At 38.6% G+C, this 21,328-nt stretch overlaps 1 protein-coding gene across 4 annotated transcripts in view; it reads right to left on the reverse strand.

Annotated features, from left to right (window-relative positions):
- Positions 1 to 21,328, reverse strand: part of ACOXL (acyl-CoA oxidase like) — a 349,566-nt gene that overhangs the window by 15,425 nt on the left and 312,813 nt on the right. For 3 of the 4 annotated variants that reach the window (XM_059188392.1, XM_059188389.1, XM_059188390.1), the window contains one exon: positions 9,965 to 10,066. The exons of the other annotated variant lie outside the window; for it this stretch is intronic. In XM_059188392.1, the coding sequence (XP_059044375.1) occupies positions 9,965 to 10,066 (102 nt within the window). The remainder of the gene's footprint in view (positions 1 to 9,964; positions 10,067 to 21,328) is intronic. 4 annotated transcript variants of the gene reach the window in all.

Consider the following 21,328-nt stretch of genomic DNA (forward strand, 5'->3'; position numbering starts at 1 on the left):
GCTCAGCAGGGAGACTGCTTCCCTTCCTCTCTCTGCCTGCCTCTCTGACTACTTGTGATCTCTCTCTGTCAAATAAATAAATTTTTTAAAAATCTTAAAAAAAAAAAACCACCTCAAAATGGATCATGGACTGATATGTAAAATGTAGAAGTAAAAAAATTTAGAAAAAAACTATAGAATAAAGTTTTCAGGACCTAGGGATAGGTGAATTCTGAGACATGGCATCAAAAGTACAAAAGGAAACCTGATAAACTGGATTTTACCAAAATTAAGAACTTCTACTCTGGAAAAAGGCTATGTTAAGAAGATGGAAGGACAAGCCAGGTGGAAATATTTACAAGCTATGTATCCCATGAAGGACTAGTATCTAGAATATATAAAGAACTCTAAAAACTCAACAGTTAAAAAAAATCCCAAACAATCCAATTAGAACATGGGCAGAAGATGTCAGAGCAGACATTTCACCAAGAAGGATACACAAATGGTACATATACACATGAAAAAGTGTTCAACATCACTATCCATTAGGGAAATGCAATTTAAAAACCACAATTAAATATTACTGTGTACCTATCAGAGCAGCTAAAATAGAAAATAGTGACACCACCAAAAGCAAGTGAAGACATGAATCAACTCCTATATTGCTAGTGGGAATGTTAAATGTTACAGCCACTTTGAAAAAACAGTGTTGGCAATTTCTTTTTAAAAAAATCAATATGTATCCACCATTTAACCCAACAAATGCATTCTTGGGTATTTACTCTAAAGAAATTAAAGCCTATATTCATATCAAAACCTATACACGAATGTTTATAACAGCTTTATTCCTAATAGTCAAAACTGGAAGAAGACCAGATATCTTGCAATGAGTGAATTAACAAAGTGTGCTACATTCACTCCATGGAGTACTACTTTGCAATAAAAAGAAACAGACCACTGACACATGCAACCACTTGGATGGATTTCTAGGAAATTATGCTGGGTAGAAAAACCAGCCCCAAAATGTTGTATATTACGTGATCCCATTTACACAGCATGTTGGAATGACAAAATTATAGGAATGGAGAACAGATTCGTGTTTGCTAAGGATTCTAAGGGAGGCAAGGGAAGGAAAGAGGGTGTACCTATAAAATAGCCAGAGGAGGAACCTCTGTGGTGATGAAAAAGTTCTGTATATTTACTGTATCCATGTAAAAATCCTGGTGTGGTATTACAGTATGGTTCTGCAGCTGATATCACTGGGGGGAAACTAGGTAAAAGGATAGGAAATCTCTCTGTATTCTTTCCTACAAGTGCAACCAGATGAGTATGTCCTAGCTTGCTAAATTATCACAAAAGGAACATACTCATGTAAGCATCATCCAGATTAAGAAATAGATCACCTGTACCCCCAAAAGACACTGCAAAAAGTCATACACTTGAGCTGGATATTTTTCTTACATTGTCTCAGAAACAGCCAGTTTGATTACAGAATTAATGCCTGATAGTTCTGTGATAGAAATGACCAGCTATCCAGGGAAAGAGCATAAAGAAGAGTCTTGGTTTTCTACAGACTCATGCGTTCTCACAAGTGGGTCTTGTCCATTGTCTGTTCTTTCAAATGGGACCACCCCTCCTTGCTTTCTTTGCACAGTTCCTAATACCAAATGCTTTCAATTCCCTAGAAGAAGCTTCTAAAATCAAAGGAAAAAGGTAACTTAGCATCAGAAAAAAGAAAAGCAAAAACAAACACATTTTATTTTGTAAAAAATATTCATTTCTAAAAGCTGGAATATTAATTCTACCAAAATGGATATAGTAGGGATCATTCCTGTTTTAAGTTCAATAATTCATTTAAATTTTATTATTATAGAATCATAATAAAACCCTCCTTGTCCTTAACTGTGACCGGGTCTGCCCTAATCTGTTTAGACACAGCTGACTCCTATCTCCTGAAAGGTCTTTCTGGTGTAATACAGCTACTCTTTGGAACAAATTCCACCAGTGGGAAATTCTTGCTGTGCATGCTGGGGTAAGGGGATGAGCTCAGAGACTTTCATGGAGGATGCCCCCATTACCCAGCATTTCAAGGATCACCCCAAGGAACCCAGGATAATGCAGCTGCCAGAAGAACTCAGAGGCTGGAGCTCACAAAACAAGTTGCTCTCTCCCATGGTTCTAACAAGTTATCTGTACTATGGGGCAAAGCATGAGGGTGGACCAGGTGGCTGCCATGCGGAAACCAGGATGGCAGGAGTGGTGACCTCAGAGTCCCTGGCCAAATGGAAGAAATCAAATCCCACTTATATTTTCTTAACCTCAGTTGATTGGCCTATGTTTATAGTTCAACAATGTTTTTAAGCTGCTGAAGAACAGCCTTGGCCAGGGGTAAAGGGGAAGGGGAAGGGAAAAGTGATTTCTCACTTTCTTAGTGGCACTCCGTTGGTATTGGTATTTTTCTTTTCTCTCTTTTTGAGTTCTTGGGTCCAGAAAGAGAAGGTAGACCAGGATGCATTCATATTCTAGTTGGTTCCTGCTATCTCCTGGAGGTGAACCAGAGGGGCCTACAGAAGTGAAGAGAAGTTCTGGGGATGCTTTCAAATCTACGAAGACTCTAAAATTTGACTCAGTTGCATTCCCTGTATGACCACTCCATTGTGCTGTCTTTTCATAATACCTTAGCTTCTTGACCAAAGCCACCAAAGAGGAGATGTCTCTCCCCACCCTGACGGAATGGGTGTTATACTCCACACTGGCTTCTCCACTCAGCCTAAAGGACATAAGCAAGTTTCATCACCTCATCATTTGCTTGTAGCCAAGTCAGATAGACCTTGCTGCGTGGGTGGGACAGGGGTGAAGAACCAAAGATTCCTTTTCAAATTCCTTACAAAGGAAAGCAAGAGTCCGTGGGTAGTAAATGAGGCCAAAGAACCGAGAAACTCAACCTGCCTTTCCTGGTCCAAGTGTGCTTTTAACATCCTGTGCCTAAAAGCCCAGTTCACGTTGCATTTGACTCTGGTATCTGAGCATCTCTTAAGTTGCCTTGATCCAGGTGGTTTGGCAAAAGGGAAACAGAAGAATAGGATATCTGAGGGTCCGTTAAAAAGAAACCTTTAACAGAAGGAACATGGAAAGTAGTCTTACTGTATTTGTAGGATGTGAAGGGCATGTGTACTATTTCTAAGCCTCATTGGTACAGGTATGATGTATATGTTCTTGAAGTTGAGATCTAAGGAGAAAGGCTAACATCCCAACACCATCTTTCTAGCTTGGAACTCCTCCCTACATTTCCCTCCTATTTTGTTTCTTGTACCCCAAACCTTTTGGTCACAGGGAAATGACCAAATTTATAATATTATACACTCAGTTCAAAATAGCAAATAAGCACGATCCGTCTTCTGAATTCAAAGGTGTAAAGTAGTGTCTTGGCTTTTGGGGTCTGGTGTCTGCCACACTTCTGCACATTCTTACTCCATTCTTATTCTTTCCTGAGAATAAATCAGTATGTCACTGAAATCAATGTGGTACATCACAACTACTTGAATGGCCCAGGAATCCATGGCTTGAATGTTCTTCCCCCTTGTTGATTCAACCATTTGTTTGGCTAAACTGAAACTAAAACCCAAACTTTAGTGGTTGTTATAGACTTGAGCAGGTAACAGGTTAAGAGGTCACTTGCCATCAACAGTCTTCCATGACTTCCTTGCTGTCACTGGGTCCCTGAGCAGAGAAAGGATGGTTCCTTTCAGTGGAGCTCACAAAGGCTATTAGGGCCTGGGTCTGTTCCTGTGTCCATTTGCTGGCAAGGGTATAGGAGAGGACTGAGACTTGTCCTGGTGAATCAGGGCTTCATCCTAGCACATCAGGGGGCATACCAAAATGAAAACAGTCTTAAAGGTATAGGGGAATGACTCAGATGGAACAAGGTGCCAGGCATCTGTTGCTGCCCCAGAAAGTGTGCACTTAGGAAGAAATGGACATGTCATGACTCAAATAGGACATTAAGGCAACATCTGGGTGTAATATGATCAAATACTGGGGTAGGTGGGGCGGTGTCAAGATGGCTTGGACGTGGTCATGATTGGTATTTATTTTCTCTCTTCCCAAATGAAATTTTGGTTTTTAACATTGTTACTCTTACAGGCTATCTCCCATAGCCTCTGGGTTGGGTTATGCAGTCCTCCCTGACCTTCTTGCAGATCCTTTATAATGTGCTTTCTCACGTGGCTCCATTATTTGGGTTTGGGGCAGGAAATAGAACCTGATTCAACATTTTGCTAAGTATTATTTTCACCACACCGAATAGGGTCTTTTTTGATCTGCAACCCACAGCTGGGCTGTGGTTCTCTCAACACACATAAACTTTAAAGCTTCCCCCTGTGTTGATTTCTTGGCGTGAGCTGACCACATGTCTACATGTACTTGGTTCTTCTTTGTATGTCACCAAGAATCACTGTTCCAGTGCTGGTGGGCACTGACAGAGCAGGACAGGTGTGCCTAGGAGTTCAGGGAGGAAACACTTCACTGAGAAAAATGAGGCTACTCTGTCTAAAACTGAAATTTACTTTAAGGGCTGGCATAAAAAGTAGAAGACCCAAGGCCATTTGCAATAAAATACATCACTTTAAGAGGCTGAAATTTTTGTCTCATTTTGTCTTTTTTTTTTTTTTTTAAAGCAAAATGAAGTTGGTTTTAATGGAGATACGCAATCATTAACAATTAGATTATTTTGAAAGGCTTGCCTTCTTAAAATGAGCCTTGGCTGATTGTTACTCCCTAATGCTGAGAATTATCTGAAGCAAAATAAACACAACTGTCTAGGTTAATGAAGAATGAAACAAGATAATGCCTGGACACTAAATTTTCCAAGAACAAAGGCCACAACTGCGCAATTGTTCTATACATATGTACCCTGCAAAAGTACCTAATAATGAAAAGGGAACAGAAATCTTTTACTTAAGGGCCTTGTTACAATAGAGCTCTGGGGGCAACGCCAGGGGACTGCCTTTGAGCCAAGGCCCTACCTACTTTGAGGGAACCGGAGAACAAGCTAAAAACCTCACCTTTACCACTCCTTAAATCAGCTGCAAATCAGCTTTAGACTCCCAATCCATAAAGTGGATTAACAACTAGCCACACTAACTGGTGCTTGTGGGGATTAGGCAGGATAAAGAATGTGGATGAGCTCTCTCAACAATCAAGTTCCCAACAAAAGAGAGGAGCGAGCTATCACAGCTAGGAAAGGCTGGAGGGGAGACACTTGAGTTTAAAAAGAAAACAAACCCCAAGCCCCTCTCCTGAGGGCTTCAGTTGGACAACGGGGCGCTCCTGCTGCCTTTGCCTTTTGCCTTTGTGGATGGATTTTACTCTCTCTGCCATCAGGCAGGCCTCTGTGAAGCTTCCAAACTCAGGTCACACAAGCAGGATGATGCTGATTCATCCACCTCCTTTTGGGATTAGGAGTTCTGGTTTCTACGCTCAGCTAGTATCCTGGCCGGTTGTTTAACTTTTCTGTTTCTTAGTTTTACTCAGTGGTTGAGTGGGGCCTGTTACCAGCCTTATTTACCTGGAAGATCTTTATGAGAATGAAATTTAATTTTGTTTTCTTTTAGCATAAATATATGCATTGCTTATTATCATTAGCCTAGAGTTTTAGCAGAACTCCTGCATATTCTGAAGTGTTATCATTTACAATCAGCCCAGGCTGATTGTGGCTCCCTGACGCTTTTTTTTTTTTTTCCCTCTTCATAAACTTTAAATTTTGGAATACTTCTAGATTTCTGGAAAATTTCCAAAGATAATAGACAGAGTTCTCATATGTTCTTCACCTAGTTTCTTCTAATTCTTCTCCTAACACCTAACATAACTATGGTCCATTGTAAAAACTAAGAAGTCAATATTGGTACATTAATATTAATACACTATAGATTGACTCAGATTTCACCAGTTTTTCTACCAATGTCCTTTTTCTCCTTCAGGACTCAATCCAGGATACCACACTGTGCTTCGTCATCATGTCTCCTTAGTCTACTCTGGCCTGTGTTGGTTTCTTAGTTTTTTCCTCATCTTTCATGCACTGGCAGTTTGAGGAGGACTACATAGGTCTTAGGTAGACCGTCCCTCCATCTGGTTGTGTCTTTTTCTTTTTCCTTAGGATTGGATCCGGGTTATGGATTTGGGGGAAGAGTGAAGTGCTCGTCTCACCATACAATGTCACAAGTGCATGCCATCAACACAACTTACTACTGGTGATATTCACCGTATGCACCTGGTTAAGCGGGGGTCTGCCAGATTGCTCCAAAGTACAGTAACTGTTTTCCCTTTCAGTGTTTTGTCCTTTAAAATAAAAGAAAATCACTGGGTCCAACCCACACTCAAGGGAAGGGGAAGAATCTACATACATTAGTAAGAAAGAATGGTCTCTTTGATCCCATTTATGGATCTGTGTAATCATTTATTTATATCATTTTGGATTTCTGTTTAATTATTTTATACTTTGGGTTATAATCCAGTACTACATTATTTGTTTTGTTGCTCAGATTTCTCCAGCTTTGGCCATTAGGTACTCTTTCAGTTAGCTCCTTCCAGTGTCCCTTTGACATAACCCCACAGTCCTGGGGTATTCTGTTTTTGTTTTCACTCGGGCACCTTCTCACTTTCTAGTCCTGAAAGATGCTCCAAGCTCATCTTAGATATTCACTGCCCCAGTCCTAGAATCTATCATTAGTCCAAGGACTCTGCTTCCTTCTACTGGAAAATGGTATTAGAAACCAAGAACCTGGATGTGGGGTCTACTTGTTCTTACTAGCTAAGGCTGATTTTTATCCAAATAAAATAAATGAAAATGTTTAAAGTCAGAGAAATATGGGTTTTCACTAGTTGTGTTACTTTGGGCAAGTTACTTTCCCATGTTGGTTTCCATTTCCTCATCTGTGTGTAAGGATAAGGAAAAGGATGTAAAGGGCTGTTGTGGGGTCAAGTGGTATAACGTTGAAGGAGCTTCCTGTTTCAGATTTTTTCCCCTCAACTGTTCTTCTGAAAACAACCAAAATTTTTAGAGAAAATACAGGAATCCTCTTCAAAGTACCGATGATCTGGCAAAATAATAATGGCAAAAATTATGGAAAAGTAGGAAACAAAGAAAATAAACAAGTAGAAATTTGCATTCACTCTGAAGGCATTTGCCATTTTCAGCAACATTGAGTTTTCACTTTGACAGCTTCATGGTGGCTGGGGTGGCAGTAGGGGTGATGATAGTCAAAACCAGGGCCAGCAACTAGGCAAGAAATTTAATAGAGACCCTTGCTACAATGAGCTGGATACCAAACAGCTATGACCTTGGGGGAGGGTGAAGGATTTACTGCTCTTATTTAAACTCTCTGAGTCTTACAGGAAACCTCAAGTCTTGAGTTTGGTTTAAGTTGGTCTTAAACTGAAGGCACCTTCAGATGCTATATAAGGGAAAGAAGGTGCTTTCAATTTGGACTTCATGTAAATCTCACAAAACATTTTTCAAAAACAATGACCAGCACATATTAAAAGATAACTATACACAAAGCAGAAATACTAGGCAAAAAGAAATAGACTGGTAAAGTCTTAAGATATTTGGATTATTAGCTATAGACTATCAAATAACTATGCTTCAATGCCCAAAGAAATCAAAGACAAAACTGAATATATCTTTAGGGGATAAAGTTATATAGATGATATAAAACAGAAAACAAAAAATATTTTTTAAGCTAAAAATCCCAACAAACAGGATAAAAAATTTAGGGGATGAGTTAACCAATATATTAGATGCACCTAAAGAAAGAAAGAATCAGTAAAATTGCAGAATTATCATGTGAAAGCATCTAGGTTAATTTCAGTAATTCAATCAACCCTGTCCCCTTTTCACCCATTCACAAGCCCACTCCTCTAAGCACCTCTAGCTGGCCAAGGGTCCCAGACATTTTAGTGCAAAGAAGCTATTAATAACACTTCCGAAACCCTGAAATCCTTTCACAGGGGTGTGGCAGAAGTGGGAAGGGAAACATTTGTGCCAAGTACACTACATTCTTCCCTCTGGGAATACTGAGAGAGCCCAGAGGAGGGGTGACTGCTCATGGCTGGCAGCACTGAGATCTGCAAAAGAAGACCTTGACATGTCCTATAGTTCTTAACAACCCATGTCTAGCCCCACAGATAGTTTGTTCCAAAGCTTCTGACTGCTTCCTGCTTATCTCCCAGGCTGCTACAAGTATCTAGTAAATGAAAAGTGTGGCAAGCATATTGCACTAATACAATACAAAAGCACTTCAGTGTTGTATATGAAAGTTGGTTTCTTTTACTCAGCATTCTTTTGATGTATTATTTATCTCATTTATATCACTGGAATACCTAATCTCATGGATTTAAAATCTTTCTTCATGTAGCTTTTTTTTTTTTTTTTTTTAATGAAAGTATTCTTTTTTCCTCTCCCCAAAGTGGGCATTTTCTTTCTGGAAGATTGTCAGTGTCCAAAGATAGCTTCTGTCAATTTTTTCCTTCCCTATATATGCGTGCTGCACCTCACAATGAGAGGTGAAATCTCTTCTCTTGCCCAAATCCATGCTGGCCTTGAGGCTCCCTTGGGCCAACAGAATGCAGCTGAAGTAATACTATGTTAGCAGTGGCCAAGCCTTGAGATGACTGGCATCTTCCACTTCCTCTCCAGAAGCCAGTCATCATGTAAAACAGTGCACCCTCCTGACACTATTGTACTGTGAGGAAGCCTACATTTGCCCAGCAGCCCCAAGATGATCCTGCCTCCTCAGCTGAGGTGACCAACGTGAGAGTGAAGAAGCCACCCTCACAGCCCCAGCAGATACCTCAGGCAGCAGGAGAACCATCCAGCTGAGCCATGTTCAGATGCAGAATCCTGAGAAATAATAACTGGCTGTTCTAAGCCACTAAGTTTTGGGGTCATTTGTTACATAGCAACAGATAACCAAAACATCTTTCCACATGCTTTTCTTCATAATCATTGTTCCCTGAAAAGGAAAAAGACTCTTCAAGATTCTTCAGTGTCCACCTCAGCCTGGCTCCTGCAGATTTCTCCAGGCTTTCACTTGAGATGTCAGCCAAACTGGTCTTCTCGCTGTTTTTTAACGTGTCTGTCCCAAGTACTCCCATTTCTATGATTTTATCACTTCACCAACCCTGTCTGAAGGCTCAACTGCATTTCCCTCTCTTCAATAGCTACCACTTCTTTGTTGGAATTTTCCACTCTTGAAGGTCTAGTACAAGAATGACATTCACTCCTACATGATCTCTGCCCTCTGAATTCTGGAATTATTCATTGGAAAGTCTCTGCTTCCTTGTGTTATTATTTGCATTTTAAAGGCAGTTTTGTGTCCTTGTATATAATAAGCTCCTTTGAAGGCAGAGATTGAGCCTATACCTATTTATGTTATAACATCTAACAGAGGGCCTGGAAGACAGGTCCCTCAGAAAACTCTCAGAAAGTGTGCTTTACAGATGATTATGCTGTTTTGTATATATTTGTTTCTTTAGAGCAGCATTTGGATGGTGATTCCTTGGCTCTATCTTCATTTTCAGGTGTTTTGTAGCTATCACATTGAATTTCCATTGCTACCTCTGACATGAAAATACCATAGGTCTTTTTTTCTGAATATGAAGAATGAATTAATAGGTTTTGGTAAGGAGAAAATTAAAATCACTTAATACTTTATTTTTTTTTTTGCCAAGACAAGGAAAATGCTTTTGATTCCTTCCTCTGCTTTTCATGTCAGAAAGTTCATGCACGGTGAATCACTTCCTTGTCACTTAAACTCTGAAGTGTAATATGATCATGGTAGGCAATGAAAACATGTATGTGAAGTCCCAGAGGCATAAAAATCCATGACTGGAAACTGATAAAAGATTGACATGACTGTTTTCTAAGAAAGCAAAGAGCTGACAGCTGATGCACAAAAGGTTTCTTCTGTACACCAGAGACCCTTACCTGATTCCTAATCTTCGTGCTGGCCATGGGAGTCAAATATTTATGTTCTAGATACCAGGCTCGCTCCTGGAACACCAGCTTGGTTCCATATAACAGACAAAACTAAGGCATGGGAGAAGAGGAGAGAAATGAACAAAAGGTAATATATTAGAAAATGTAGAGTCTAAAAGAAGGAAGAAAAATAGCATAATATTATATTTCATTAAATCATAAAAGTTTATACTGTCTCAATGTAAATGGTCATATTTTGGACATGTGATATATGTTTTATTTTTAAAAACTATCCTATAGAACACATAAAGCATATGTAAAAGTAGTGAACTGTCATGTGGTCATTCCTCCAGTTCAACAAATATTAACTCATGGTCAATCTTGCTTCATCTGTAACCTCACCCTGTTCTCCCTCATCCCAGGTCATTTAGAAGCAAAGTCCATATATAGTATTTTTAAAAACATGCATGTAGTATTTTTGTTTGCTTTCCTTTTCAATTTATGAAAGAATATTCTAAATATACATTCTGAATGTCATCTTGATTTCCATTGAGCCCGGTTTCATTAAACTTTCATAAAAATAGCATTCCTCATTTACATTTGTTTCAATATTTTTTCCTATTATACTCCTGAAACCTACCCACAGAACTCCTTCATGACATCAGTGGCATCAAGCAATACTAAATGAGTTTTCCTGTATCAAGCAGCAACTTTTTAATTAACTACTTATTTCATTTTTAATATTCAAACCTATTTATATCATATAAAAGCAGAGAGAAGAGTACAATGTACTTCCATGTCTCCATCACCCAGCTCCCACAATTATCCACTCATGGCCAATCTTATTTTATCTCTCCCCCCACTTTCTGTATTATTGTGAAGCAAAGTTCAGTCATACCATTTTATCCATAAGATTTCCATGTGTATCACTGAAAAATTGTTTAGAAGTAAGATTACATAAAGTCCACCCAAGTGACAACGACAAAACCCTCTCAATTCAGAGTCAAACAGAAATAATCTGCACGCCAGAATACAATATGTTTTCTATGGTTCATGAGAGTCAGAAATCACACAGTTTGAAGTCACGTAGACTATATAGGCTCTTCCTTCTTTTCCTGAGGTTCTGGGACATCCTTGAACTAGCAGCTTTATGGGGAGCCTCAATTATTCAGTCTTCCCAGAAAGGGTTATAGTATGGTGCCATAGCTTGTCTATGAGAGATATTTAAGATTAATTATGGCTCTTTTATGACCTTGCCAACGTTCTGCTTGACTAGTGTAAGCTTCCTTTGGCCCTTTTATATAATGGCAGTAAAGACATTAGCTGACCCTACAGACATAGGCCAAAAAATACTGCCATACATCCTGATAACATGAATTCTTACAAAAACAATAAATTGTATAGCTTACATGACTAAACTGTACCACAAGTCTCTAGGTGAACTTCACATATACTACAAAAATATTTATTGTGGATTCCTAGGGAAAGAAAGTTAATTTGCATCACTCCTGGGTCTACAAACATATAAGGTTAGTGAGAAGATATCCAGAGCCACAGAATATAAGTATGTTTTGAAATAATCTAACTCATCTTCTCACTCAATCCAGAATCCTGTGTCAGCCAAAGTACAACCAAGAAACAGATGACATATTCACATTAGGATGATGTGAAAAGAGTTTAATAAATTATTTTCATAAAGTGGTGGGCAAGTTGTAGGAGAGCCATAAGGGATAGCACAGTACCCCAGAGCTAGTATGTCTGGAACTGCTACCAGCTTTGGGTTTCAAGGGAAGAGGGCAGGGAGTAGCTATGGATCCTGGAAGAGAGAGCCGTATAGACAGAGACATCTTAAGAGGATGTCTTCAGCCTTCAGCCTAGGAACACAGAAATCCAAGGTGAACCTAGGTGAACCTACAGGGAAGCAGGCAGGAATACCCTGACCTCATTGTGCTCCCCTCTCCAATCTCTAACGGGGGCCTACCAGATCCAGAGGTCAAGGATTCCACTGATGTAGGTCCACTTCCTGGACCTGGAGCAGGGTGGAGAGCGGGCGAGGCCGATAGAGGATATCTGGCACAAATCCTTCTCTAACACCCCTGACAGATGGTGTTCACGCTTCTAGACTACTCCTGTCTGACTCAGGCCCAAACCCATTTGGTCCCACAGAGCTCCTAACAAGTCCTTGACAGCTGACACCATGGCCCAGCCCTGTTCTAGAGTGCTGGCTCTAACCAGTCTCACACTGTGTTTCCTGACTACGTCTGCTCCTCCCTTCTGTTGACTCCTGAGTTGTCTTCCTATTGTCAGTTTGTGGCTCCTGTGTATCTAATGCTTAGGGACACTTTCCTGGCTTTGAACTTCTGCTTTTCTCCCTGAACACAGTCCAGACTCTCCTTAAGCAACCTTCTTTGCCTGTCCTGGTAAACAAATGTCTTGGTTCTCAACAGTTACCAGAATACCACATCTAGGTCCAGATACCACTGGCCCAGCCTCAGACCCTCAAATACAAACTGAATGTCCTTCCTTTGTGTTCCAGACACAGGAGATCAGAGCATTAAGAGCCATCTGGCTCTCAAAGGAGTCCCACTATTGGAAGAGCCATGGAACACTGAGTCATTTCTCTCTGTAGAATAACGAATTTATGGATTGTTCAGTCTGTAGGAAAGTGATCTGGTCCTGCTCATCTCCGTATGCTTAAGGTCTAGTAAAGGAGCTGACACACTGCAAGAAACTGGCTGAAACACAATTTCCTATAACTCCTAGCTATTAACCCCATAACTCTGGCTGCCTAAGGAACAATGAAAAGCATCCAGATAACAGCCCTTAATAAATTTAAAGATCGGTTTCACAGCTCTGCTTAGTTTTTCTTTCTTCAAGACGATCAACCTTCACAGATCCCTATCTCCTGGCTACCACATGGTCTCCAGCTCTCGTGACCTAGAGGCCTCGTGACCTGGCGGCCTCTCTCACTCAAGGTGACTCACAGAAAACTTGAGCAGAGCACCCAAATGTTCTCTCATTACTGTAGTGTCGGCAGCACCATCACTGTCCTGGACTGGGAGTCTACACTTTCATATGCAAGTTAAGATGGAATTTGCTGGGGCGCCTGGGTGGCTCAGTGGGTTAAAGCCTCTGCCTTCAGCTCAGGTCATGATCTCAGGGTCCTGGGATGGAGCCCCGCATCGGGCTCTCTGCTCAGCAGGGAGCCTGCCCCCCCCCCCTCTGCCTACTTGTGATTTCTGTCTGTCAAATAAATAAATTAAAAAAAAAAGATGGAATTTGCTTTCATGACAGCCACATAATATTTTTTGAATAAATGAAAGCATGTTACATAGTTGGTTTAACATCAAATGTTTGTTCACTTGACACTCCCAACTAAGTCTTTTTGCCCATGAACTGTTTTCAACCAACACATACATACATATAAACATCCCTAAAAGATGGTTTTAAATGTGTTCTTTTTTTTTTTTTTTTTAAAGATTTATTTATGAGAGAGAAAGAGTGCACTAGCTGGGGGAGGGGGAGAGGGAGAGGGAGAAGGAGGCTCCCTGACAGGAAGCCTGACACGGGGCTCTATCCCAGGACCCTGGGATCATGACCTGAGCCCAGGGCAAATGTTTAACTTACTGAGCCACCCAGTCATCCCATATTTATTCTTTTAAAAAACAAAATTCTTTGATTCCTTATTCTTTTAAAGTATCATTTTGTTGATGTGATCTGTCGTGAGTTCCCAAAGTCTCTGTGAATCTTGACTCAATACCCTGATATGTTTGTGTCACTTAAAAATTTGTCAAATCCCATCTATAGTTTTATGCAATGGAAACCAGCTGATAGGTCTAAGACTTCTGATTCAAGTATCTGAGAATCCATTTAATGTAATGTCCTCTAACTCATATTTCTCTGGCTTGTCTATAAGGATATCCTGAGAGACCACCAATTTCCCCATATTTTCTCTTTAGTAACCTGATTAAGAAAGGAAATGAGATTCATTTAGCAAGGCTTAGCCATAGTGAACACAGATAGGGTCCTAATGACTATCTCTTTTCTAATTCCTCGTAAGCTATTCTGAATACTCTTTTCTAGAATTTTAACTTGGATTTACGTCAATTTTAAATTCTGTAGTTTCCCAAATCTACTTTTTCCCCCATTTTGAAAAAACGTGCACATTTGTTCATTTCTAACTTTCTGACATCTCTCTTTTGACCTTCTTGGTTTTCAATAGGGCAACTACAAGTTCTTCCCAATTCAGACAGAAGATGGGAACATTATAGAGGATGAAGAGTTTTGCTTTCTTTTCTCCATTTTTTTTTTAAGCACCAAAGCTTTCTTCCTCAAACCAGAAGCCTGTTTCTTCAAACTCTGAATGTAGATAAAAATGGCCTTTCATCAGATTATTTGTTATGCCTCATGCTATGCTGGGATTTGGTCACTCTGACATTTATTCAATGCTATTCTTTTGTATTTATCCTCAGACAAGGATCTCTCTCTCGTCACTTCTCCTCATTGTTTATATATAGCTACCTCAGACCAATGCATCAAGGAGCGCACCCATACTCTTAGCCTGGTTCTTAAAATGTATCCCAAATCGCAACCTTTTTTCTGTAACTACTGTATTGTCAGAATAATATTCTGCTGCTAGCCAATAAAAACTCTGGACACCAAAGTTTGGATACGATGGCTGGCAACGCTTTGCACATGTTGCCACACTGTTACATTGTTGGAAGAATTAAGTGTTATTTATAAGGACTCCAGAAAAAGAAAACAACTGGAAGCCTTGCTGGTTTTTTTCTGGACTATACCCCCTGTACTTTTGCCTTCAACTGATTTTAATCTGTATCCTTTTGTGATGTATATGCAGATTTTATGTATCTGAGTCCTGTGAGTCCTTCTAGCAAATTATCAAACCTGAAGGTGGTTTGGGGGACCCCTGATATAGGTCCCATTTTACACATGAAGACAGAGAGGCTCAAGAAAATTGAATTACAGAGCCAGGGTTTTTCAGGATTCAAAGATATTTTTCAATCTCCCATAGTACCTCTACTTTTCAGGATTTAAAAAACTAAAACAGACAACTCTTTTGAAAAATAGAAACCAAAGATTCTATTCTGGGTAAGATGAAGTAAAAGTCTCATCCAGTCTCTCCCACTGAATGTGGCCATTATTCCAGGACAGAGTGAATGCAAAAGCTATCTGAGAGATCTAAAAAATAAACAGTAGCATGAAGATTGGGGAAGAGGTCCAGAATTCAGTGATTTTCATTTTTTCCCCCTGGGCCTCAAGCTGCTTATTCCTGGAAGCATATGTAGCAGACAAATAACTAAATCCCAGACTTTGGGCTGTAGGATGAAAAATAGGTAGCTCCAGGGAACCAGAAAGTATCAAGGATATCATAGAGAAAAAGGGCCCGGGAAAGTAACCTCATAAAGTTGGTTATAAACTGGGCTCAGTCCCCAGTGTGCAAACTGAATCTAATGCTAATTATCTTACATAATGGGTTGAGAATTGAACTAGTACATAAAGGAGAATGTGGGTGCCAGAATTGCCCCAATGGTGCATGCACGGGACAGAAAAGAAGAGGACTGCAAAGGTTATGAAGACTCTACTGACATTGGAACCATAGTGAACCACAATGAACAACCAGGTTCACTGGCTGCTAACACAAAAATAATAACATTCTCCATAGAGAATGGCAAGTCATACACAACATCTAAATAAAAAATAACAGCAATTCTACACAGTCTTTCCCAGAAAATAGAAGAGGAAAGAACTCCTCCCACAACTCATTTTATGAGGTCAACATCACTGGGATATCAAAACTGAACAAAGGCAGTACAGGAAAGAAAAAACTATTGACAAATATATCTCATAAACATAGATGTAAAATCCCCTACAAAATATTAATGAATTGAACCCAGCAATAATGTGCCATGACCAAGAGGGCTTTATCCTTGGAATGCAAGGTTGGTTCAATACTCCAAAATGAATCATCATGGCAATCTTTTTAAATTTGACACCAAAAGCAAAGGAAACAAAAGCAAATGTAAAGAGACTACATCCAACTAAAAAGCTTCTGTACAGCAAAGGAAACCATCAACAAAATGAAAAGACAACCTACCAAATGGGAGAAAATATTTGCAAATCATATATCTGGTAAAGGGGTTAAGATCCAAAATATATAAAGAACTCATACACCTCAATAGCAAAAAAACCCAAAAACCAAAAACAAACCCAAACAATCAAATTAAAAAATGGGCAGAGGATCTAAATAGACATTTTTTCCAAAGAAGACATAGAGGTGGCCAACAGGCACATGAAAAGATATTCAACATCACTAATCATCACAGAAATGCCAATTGAAAACACAATGAGATTTCACCTTATACCTATTAAAATAGCTATTATCAAAGAGACAAGAGATAACAAATGCTGGTAAGAACATGGAGAAAGAAAATCCTTGTGCACTGTTGGTGGGAATGCAAATTGGTACAGCCACTCTGGAAAACACTATGGAGGTTCCTCCAAAAATTAAGATAGAATTACCATATGATCCAGCAATTTCACTTCTGGTATTTATCATAAAACCTGAAAACATTAACTTGGAAAGATATGTCCTCCTTAGATATGTTCACTGCAGTGTTATTCATAATAGCTATATATGGAAACAACCTAAGTGTCCATCAACCAATAAAGGCATGAAAAAAACATGGTATATACAGTTGACCTTGAACAATGCAGGGGGTTAGAGGCACAAAACTATACTGTGGAGTCAAAAATACACATATAACATTTTTTTCTTTTTAATTTTTTATTAAATTCAATTTAATTAACATGTAGTGTAATATTAGTTTCAGAGGTAAAATTCAGTGATTCATCAGTTGCATATAATACCTAGTGCTCATTACATCAAGTGCCCTCCTTGATGCCCATCACCCAGTTAACCCATCCTCCCATCCATCTCCCCTCAAGCACCTTCAGTTTGTTTCCTATAGTTAGGAGTCTTTTGTGGTTTGTTTCCCTCTCTGATTTCATTTTTCCTTCCCTTTCCCTATGTTCATCTGTTTTGTTTCTAAATTTGACACATGAATGAAATCTTAATTTGTCTTTTTCTGACTGACTTATTTGCTTAGCCTAGTACCCTCTAGTTCTATCCACAGCATTGCAAATGTTAAGAATTCACCTTTTTGATGGCTGAGTAATATTCCATTGTACATACATACCACATCTTCTTTATCCATTCATCTGGCGATGACCATCTGGGTTCTTTCCATAGTTAGGCTATTGTGGACATTGCTGCTATAAACATTGGGGTGCAGATGTCCCTTCAGATCACTACATTTGTATCTTTTGGGTAAATCCCTGGTAGTGCAATTGCTGGGCCATAGGGTAGCTCCATTTTCAGCTTATCTTGAGGAGCCTCCCTTTTGTTTTCTAGAATGGCTGTACTAGCTTACATTTCTACTATCAGTGTAAGAGGGTTCTCTATATCCTTACCAACATCTGTCATTTCCTAACTTGTTAATTTTAGCTATTCTGACTGGTGTAGGTGGTATCTTATTGTGGTTTTGATTTGTAATTCCCTGATGCCAAATGATATTGAGTATTTTTTCATGTATTTTTTGACCACTTGATGTCTTCTTTGGAGAAATGTCTGTTCATGTCTTCTGCACCATTTCTTGACTGGACTATTTGTTCTTTGGGTATTGAGTTGGAAACATTCTTTATAGATTTTGGATTTTAGCCCTTTATCTGATAAGACATTTGCAAATATCTTCTTCCATTCTATAGGTTGTCTTTTGGTTTCATTGACTGTTTCCTTGGCTGTGCAAAAGCTTTTTATCTTGATGAAGTCCCAGTAGTTCATTTTTGCCTTTGTTTCCCTTGCCTTTGGAGATGTGTCTACCAAGAAGTTGCTATGGCTGAGGTCAAAGAGGTTGCTTGCCGGTGTTCTCTTCTAGGAAAAATTCACATATAACTTTTGACTCCCCCAAAACTTAACTATTAATAGTCTATTGTTGATTGGAAGCCTTACTCATAAAATAAACAGTCAATGAACATATATTTTTTGTGTTATATGTATTATATACTGTATTATGATAAAATAAACTAGAAGAAAGAAAATCTCTTAAGGAAATCACAAGTAAGAAAAAACATATTCATGGTACTGCACTGAAAAAAAATCTGTATATAAGTGGACCTACACAGTTCAAACCATGTTATTCAAGGGTCAATTGTATATACGATGGAATATTATTCAGCAGGGAAAAAAAGGAGAATGAAATTCTGTCATTTGTAACAGCATGGATGGACCTTGAATACATTATGCTAAGTGAAATAAGGACATATAAAGACAAATACAATATGATCTCATTTATATATGTGGAATCTAAAAACAAAAAACAAACCAAGCTCATAGACACAGAGAACATAATGGTGGTTGCTAGAGGTGGGGGATAGGGAGTGGTTAAAATGGGTGAACTTGGTCAAAAGGCTCAAAGTTCCAGTTATAAAATAAGTAAGTCAGGGGATGTCATGTACAGCTTGATAATTATGGTTAATAATACTATAGAGTATATCTGAAAGATGTTAAGGGAATAGATCTTAAAATTTCTCATCACAGGAAAAAAATTCTGTAACTATGAATTTTGATAGGTATTAAGTAAACTTATTGTAGTGGTCATTTTGCAGTATATACAAATATCAAATCATTATATGTATACCTGGAGCTAATATAATGTTGCATGTCTATTATGCCTCAATAAAAATATTAAAAGTAGGGGCGCCTGGGTGGTTCAGTGGATTAAAGCCTCTGCCTTCGGCTCAGGTCATGATCCCAGAGTCCTGGGATCGAGCCCCACATCGGGCTCTCTGCTCAGCAGGGAGCCTGCTTCCTCCTCTCTCTCTCTCTGCCTGCCTCTCTGCCTACTTGTGATCTCTGTCTGTCAAATAAATAAATAAAATCTTTAAAAAAAATATTAAAAGTAAAAGGGCAAAGAACCAAAAATGAGATAGAAAAATAAGAAAAAGACTTGAACAGAAAATTCAAAAAGATAAAATATTATCTTCAAATATATAAAAACATATTCAAATCACTTATAATTATAAAAACAACAATGCTGAAATACTATCATTTTATCTGATGTGGGAAAATTATATATATATATACATATATAAAAATATTAAATTCTCTCAGTGAGACTTTGGGGAGCCATAAATTCTCATATTTAGCTAATGGGAATGGAAATTGGTAGAACTCATCTGCAGGAAAATTTGATAATACTTAACAAAACTATCTAGGTACTTACTGTTCAGGCCAGAAATTCCTAGATATATACACTAAAGATATACCTTCAATAATAAGAATATGCATATGTACAAGGCTATTCATTGTAATTGTAGCATTATTTCTAATTCTTTTTTTTTTTATAAGATTTTATTCATTCATGAGAGAGAGAGTATTAGAATGAGAGGTGGGAGAGGAAGAAGCAGGTTGCCTACCAAGCAGGAAGCCTGATGTGAGGCTCGATTCCAGGAGCCCAGGGTCACAGCCTGAGCCAAAGACAGCTAGCTGCTTAACCGACTGAACCACCCAGGTGTCCCCTAATTGCAAAATATTGGAAACAGCTAAATATTTGTATGTTCTATAGAATATATTGTAAAAAAAAATGTATATATTTTCTGTAAATGTATTGTAAAAAATGATTGGGGAAAACATGGCACATCCAAACAATGGAGTACTATGTGAAAAAGAAGAATAAGAAAGATCTATATGGACCAATGTGGAATGATCTGTAGGACGTATTTTTAAATGAAGAAAAAATTTACAGAAGAAACTACAATGTACTTTTATATAATAAATGAAGAGATAGAAAAAATGAATCACTGTAATTCATCATATTAGCAACCTAAAAACATAAAAAGAAATTCTACATGATCGTGTCGATTGAAGCAGAAAAAGAATTTGACAAAACTCAACATCCACTCAAGATAAAAAAAACTTTTTAAAAGATATTATTTATTTATTTATTTATTTGAGAGCATGAGAGAGTGAGAATGAAAGAGAGAGAGAGAGAGGAGAGTACACACAAGCAGGGGGGAAGGGCAGAGGGAGAAGCAGGTTTCCGGCCAAGCAGAGAGCCCAGTGGGGGACTCCATCCCAGGCCCCAGGATCATGACCCCAGAAGAAGGCAGAGGCCCAATGAACTGAGCCACCCAGGAGCCCTCAAGATAAAAATCCTTACAAAACTAGGAATAGAGGCGAACTTTCTTAACTTGATTAAGAACAGCTACGCCACACAAACACACAGATGCACACATGCCAAAAAATCAAAACAACAAAAATCTCTACAGCTAATATCCTACTTAATGGCAAAAAACTAAATTCTTTTTGCCTAAGATCCACAACAATGCACAGATGTCTGTTTTCATCACTCTTATTCATCCATACACTGAAAGTTCTAGTCCGTGTAATAAGACAAAACAAAATGAAACAAAACAATCCAAAAAACAACAAACAAAAAGGCATACAATTAGAAAAGAAAAAATACAAATTGGAAAGGAAAAAATAAAACTTCCCTGTTTGCTTGCAAACAAAGAAAACCTATATGAAGTCTAATCCCCTTGCCCCCCCAAAAAAGAAATCCCAAATCTCTAGAACAGCGAACTTGCAAAATCATGGGATATAAGGTCAATACAAAAAAATATCAATTGTATTTCTAGATATTAGCAATGTACTATTAGAAACTGAATTTTTTTTAAAGATTTTATTTATTTATTTGACAGAGAGAAATCACAAGTAGATGGAGAGGCAGGCAGAGAGAGAGAGAGGGAAGCAGGCTCCCTGCTGAGCAGAGAGCCTGATGCGGGACTTGATCCCATGACCCTGAGATCATGACCTGAGCCGAAGGCAGCGGCTTAACCCACAGAGCCACCCAGGTGCCCTAGAAACTGAAATTTAAAACAATATGCTTTGGGGTGCCTGGGTGGCTCAGTCGGTTAAGTGTCCGATTCTTGATTTTGGCTCAGGTTATGATCTCAGGGTCATGGGATGGAGCCCTATGTCAGGCTACATGCCCAGTGGGGAGTTTGGTAGAGAATTCTCTCCCTCTCCCTCTGTCCTCTCCCTCACAAAAAAATAATTAAAAAACAAACAAACAATATATCCCTTACAATAGCTTACTCCAAAATTAAATACTTAAGCATATATCTACAAAAACATGTACATTATCTTTTTGCTGAAAACTACAAATGCTGATGGAAGAAATCAAGGAAGAACTAACAAAATAGATTAGAAGAGTCAAATAGTACATTTATCAATTCTCCCCAAATTAATCTGTAGATTTAATGTAACTCTAATCAAAATTAGAGAATTTTTTT

Source organism: Mustela lutreola, chromosome 9 (genome assembly GCF_030435805.1).
Source record: "Mustela lutreola isolate mMusLut2 chromosome 9, mMusLut2.pri, whole genome shotgun sequence".
Taxonomy (NCBI): Eukaryota; Metazoa; Chordata; class Mammalia; order Carnivora; family Mustelidae; genus Mustela; species Mustela lutreola.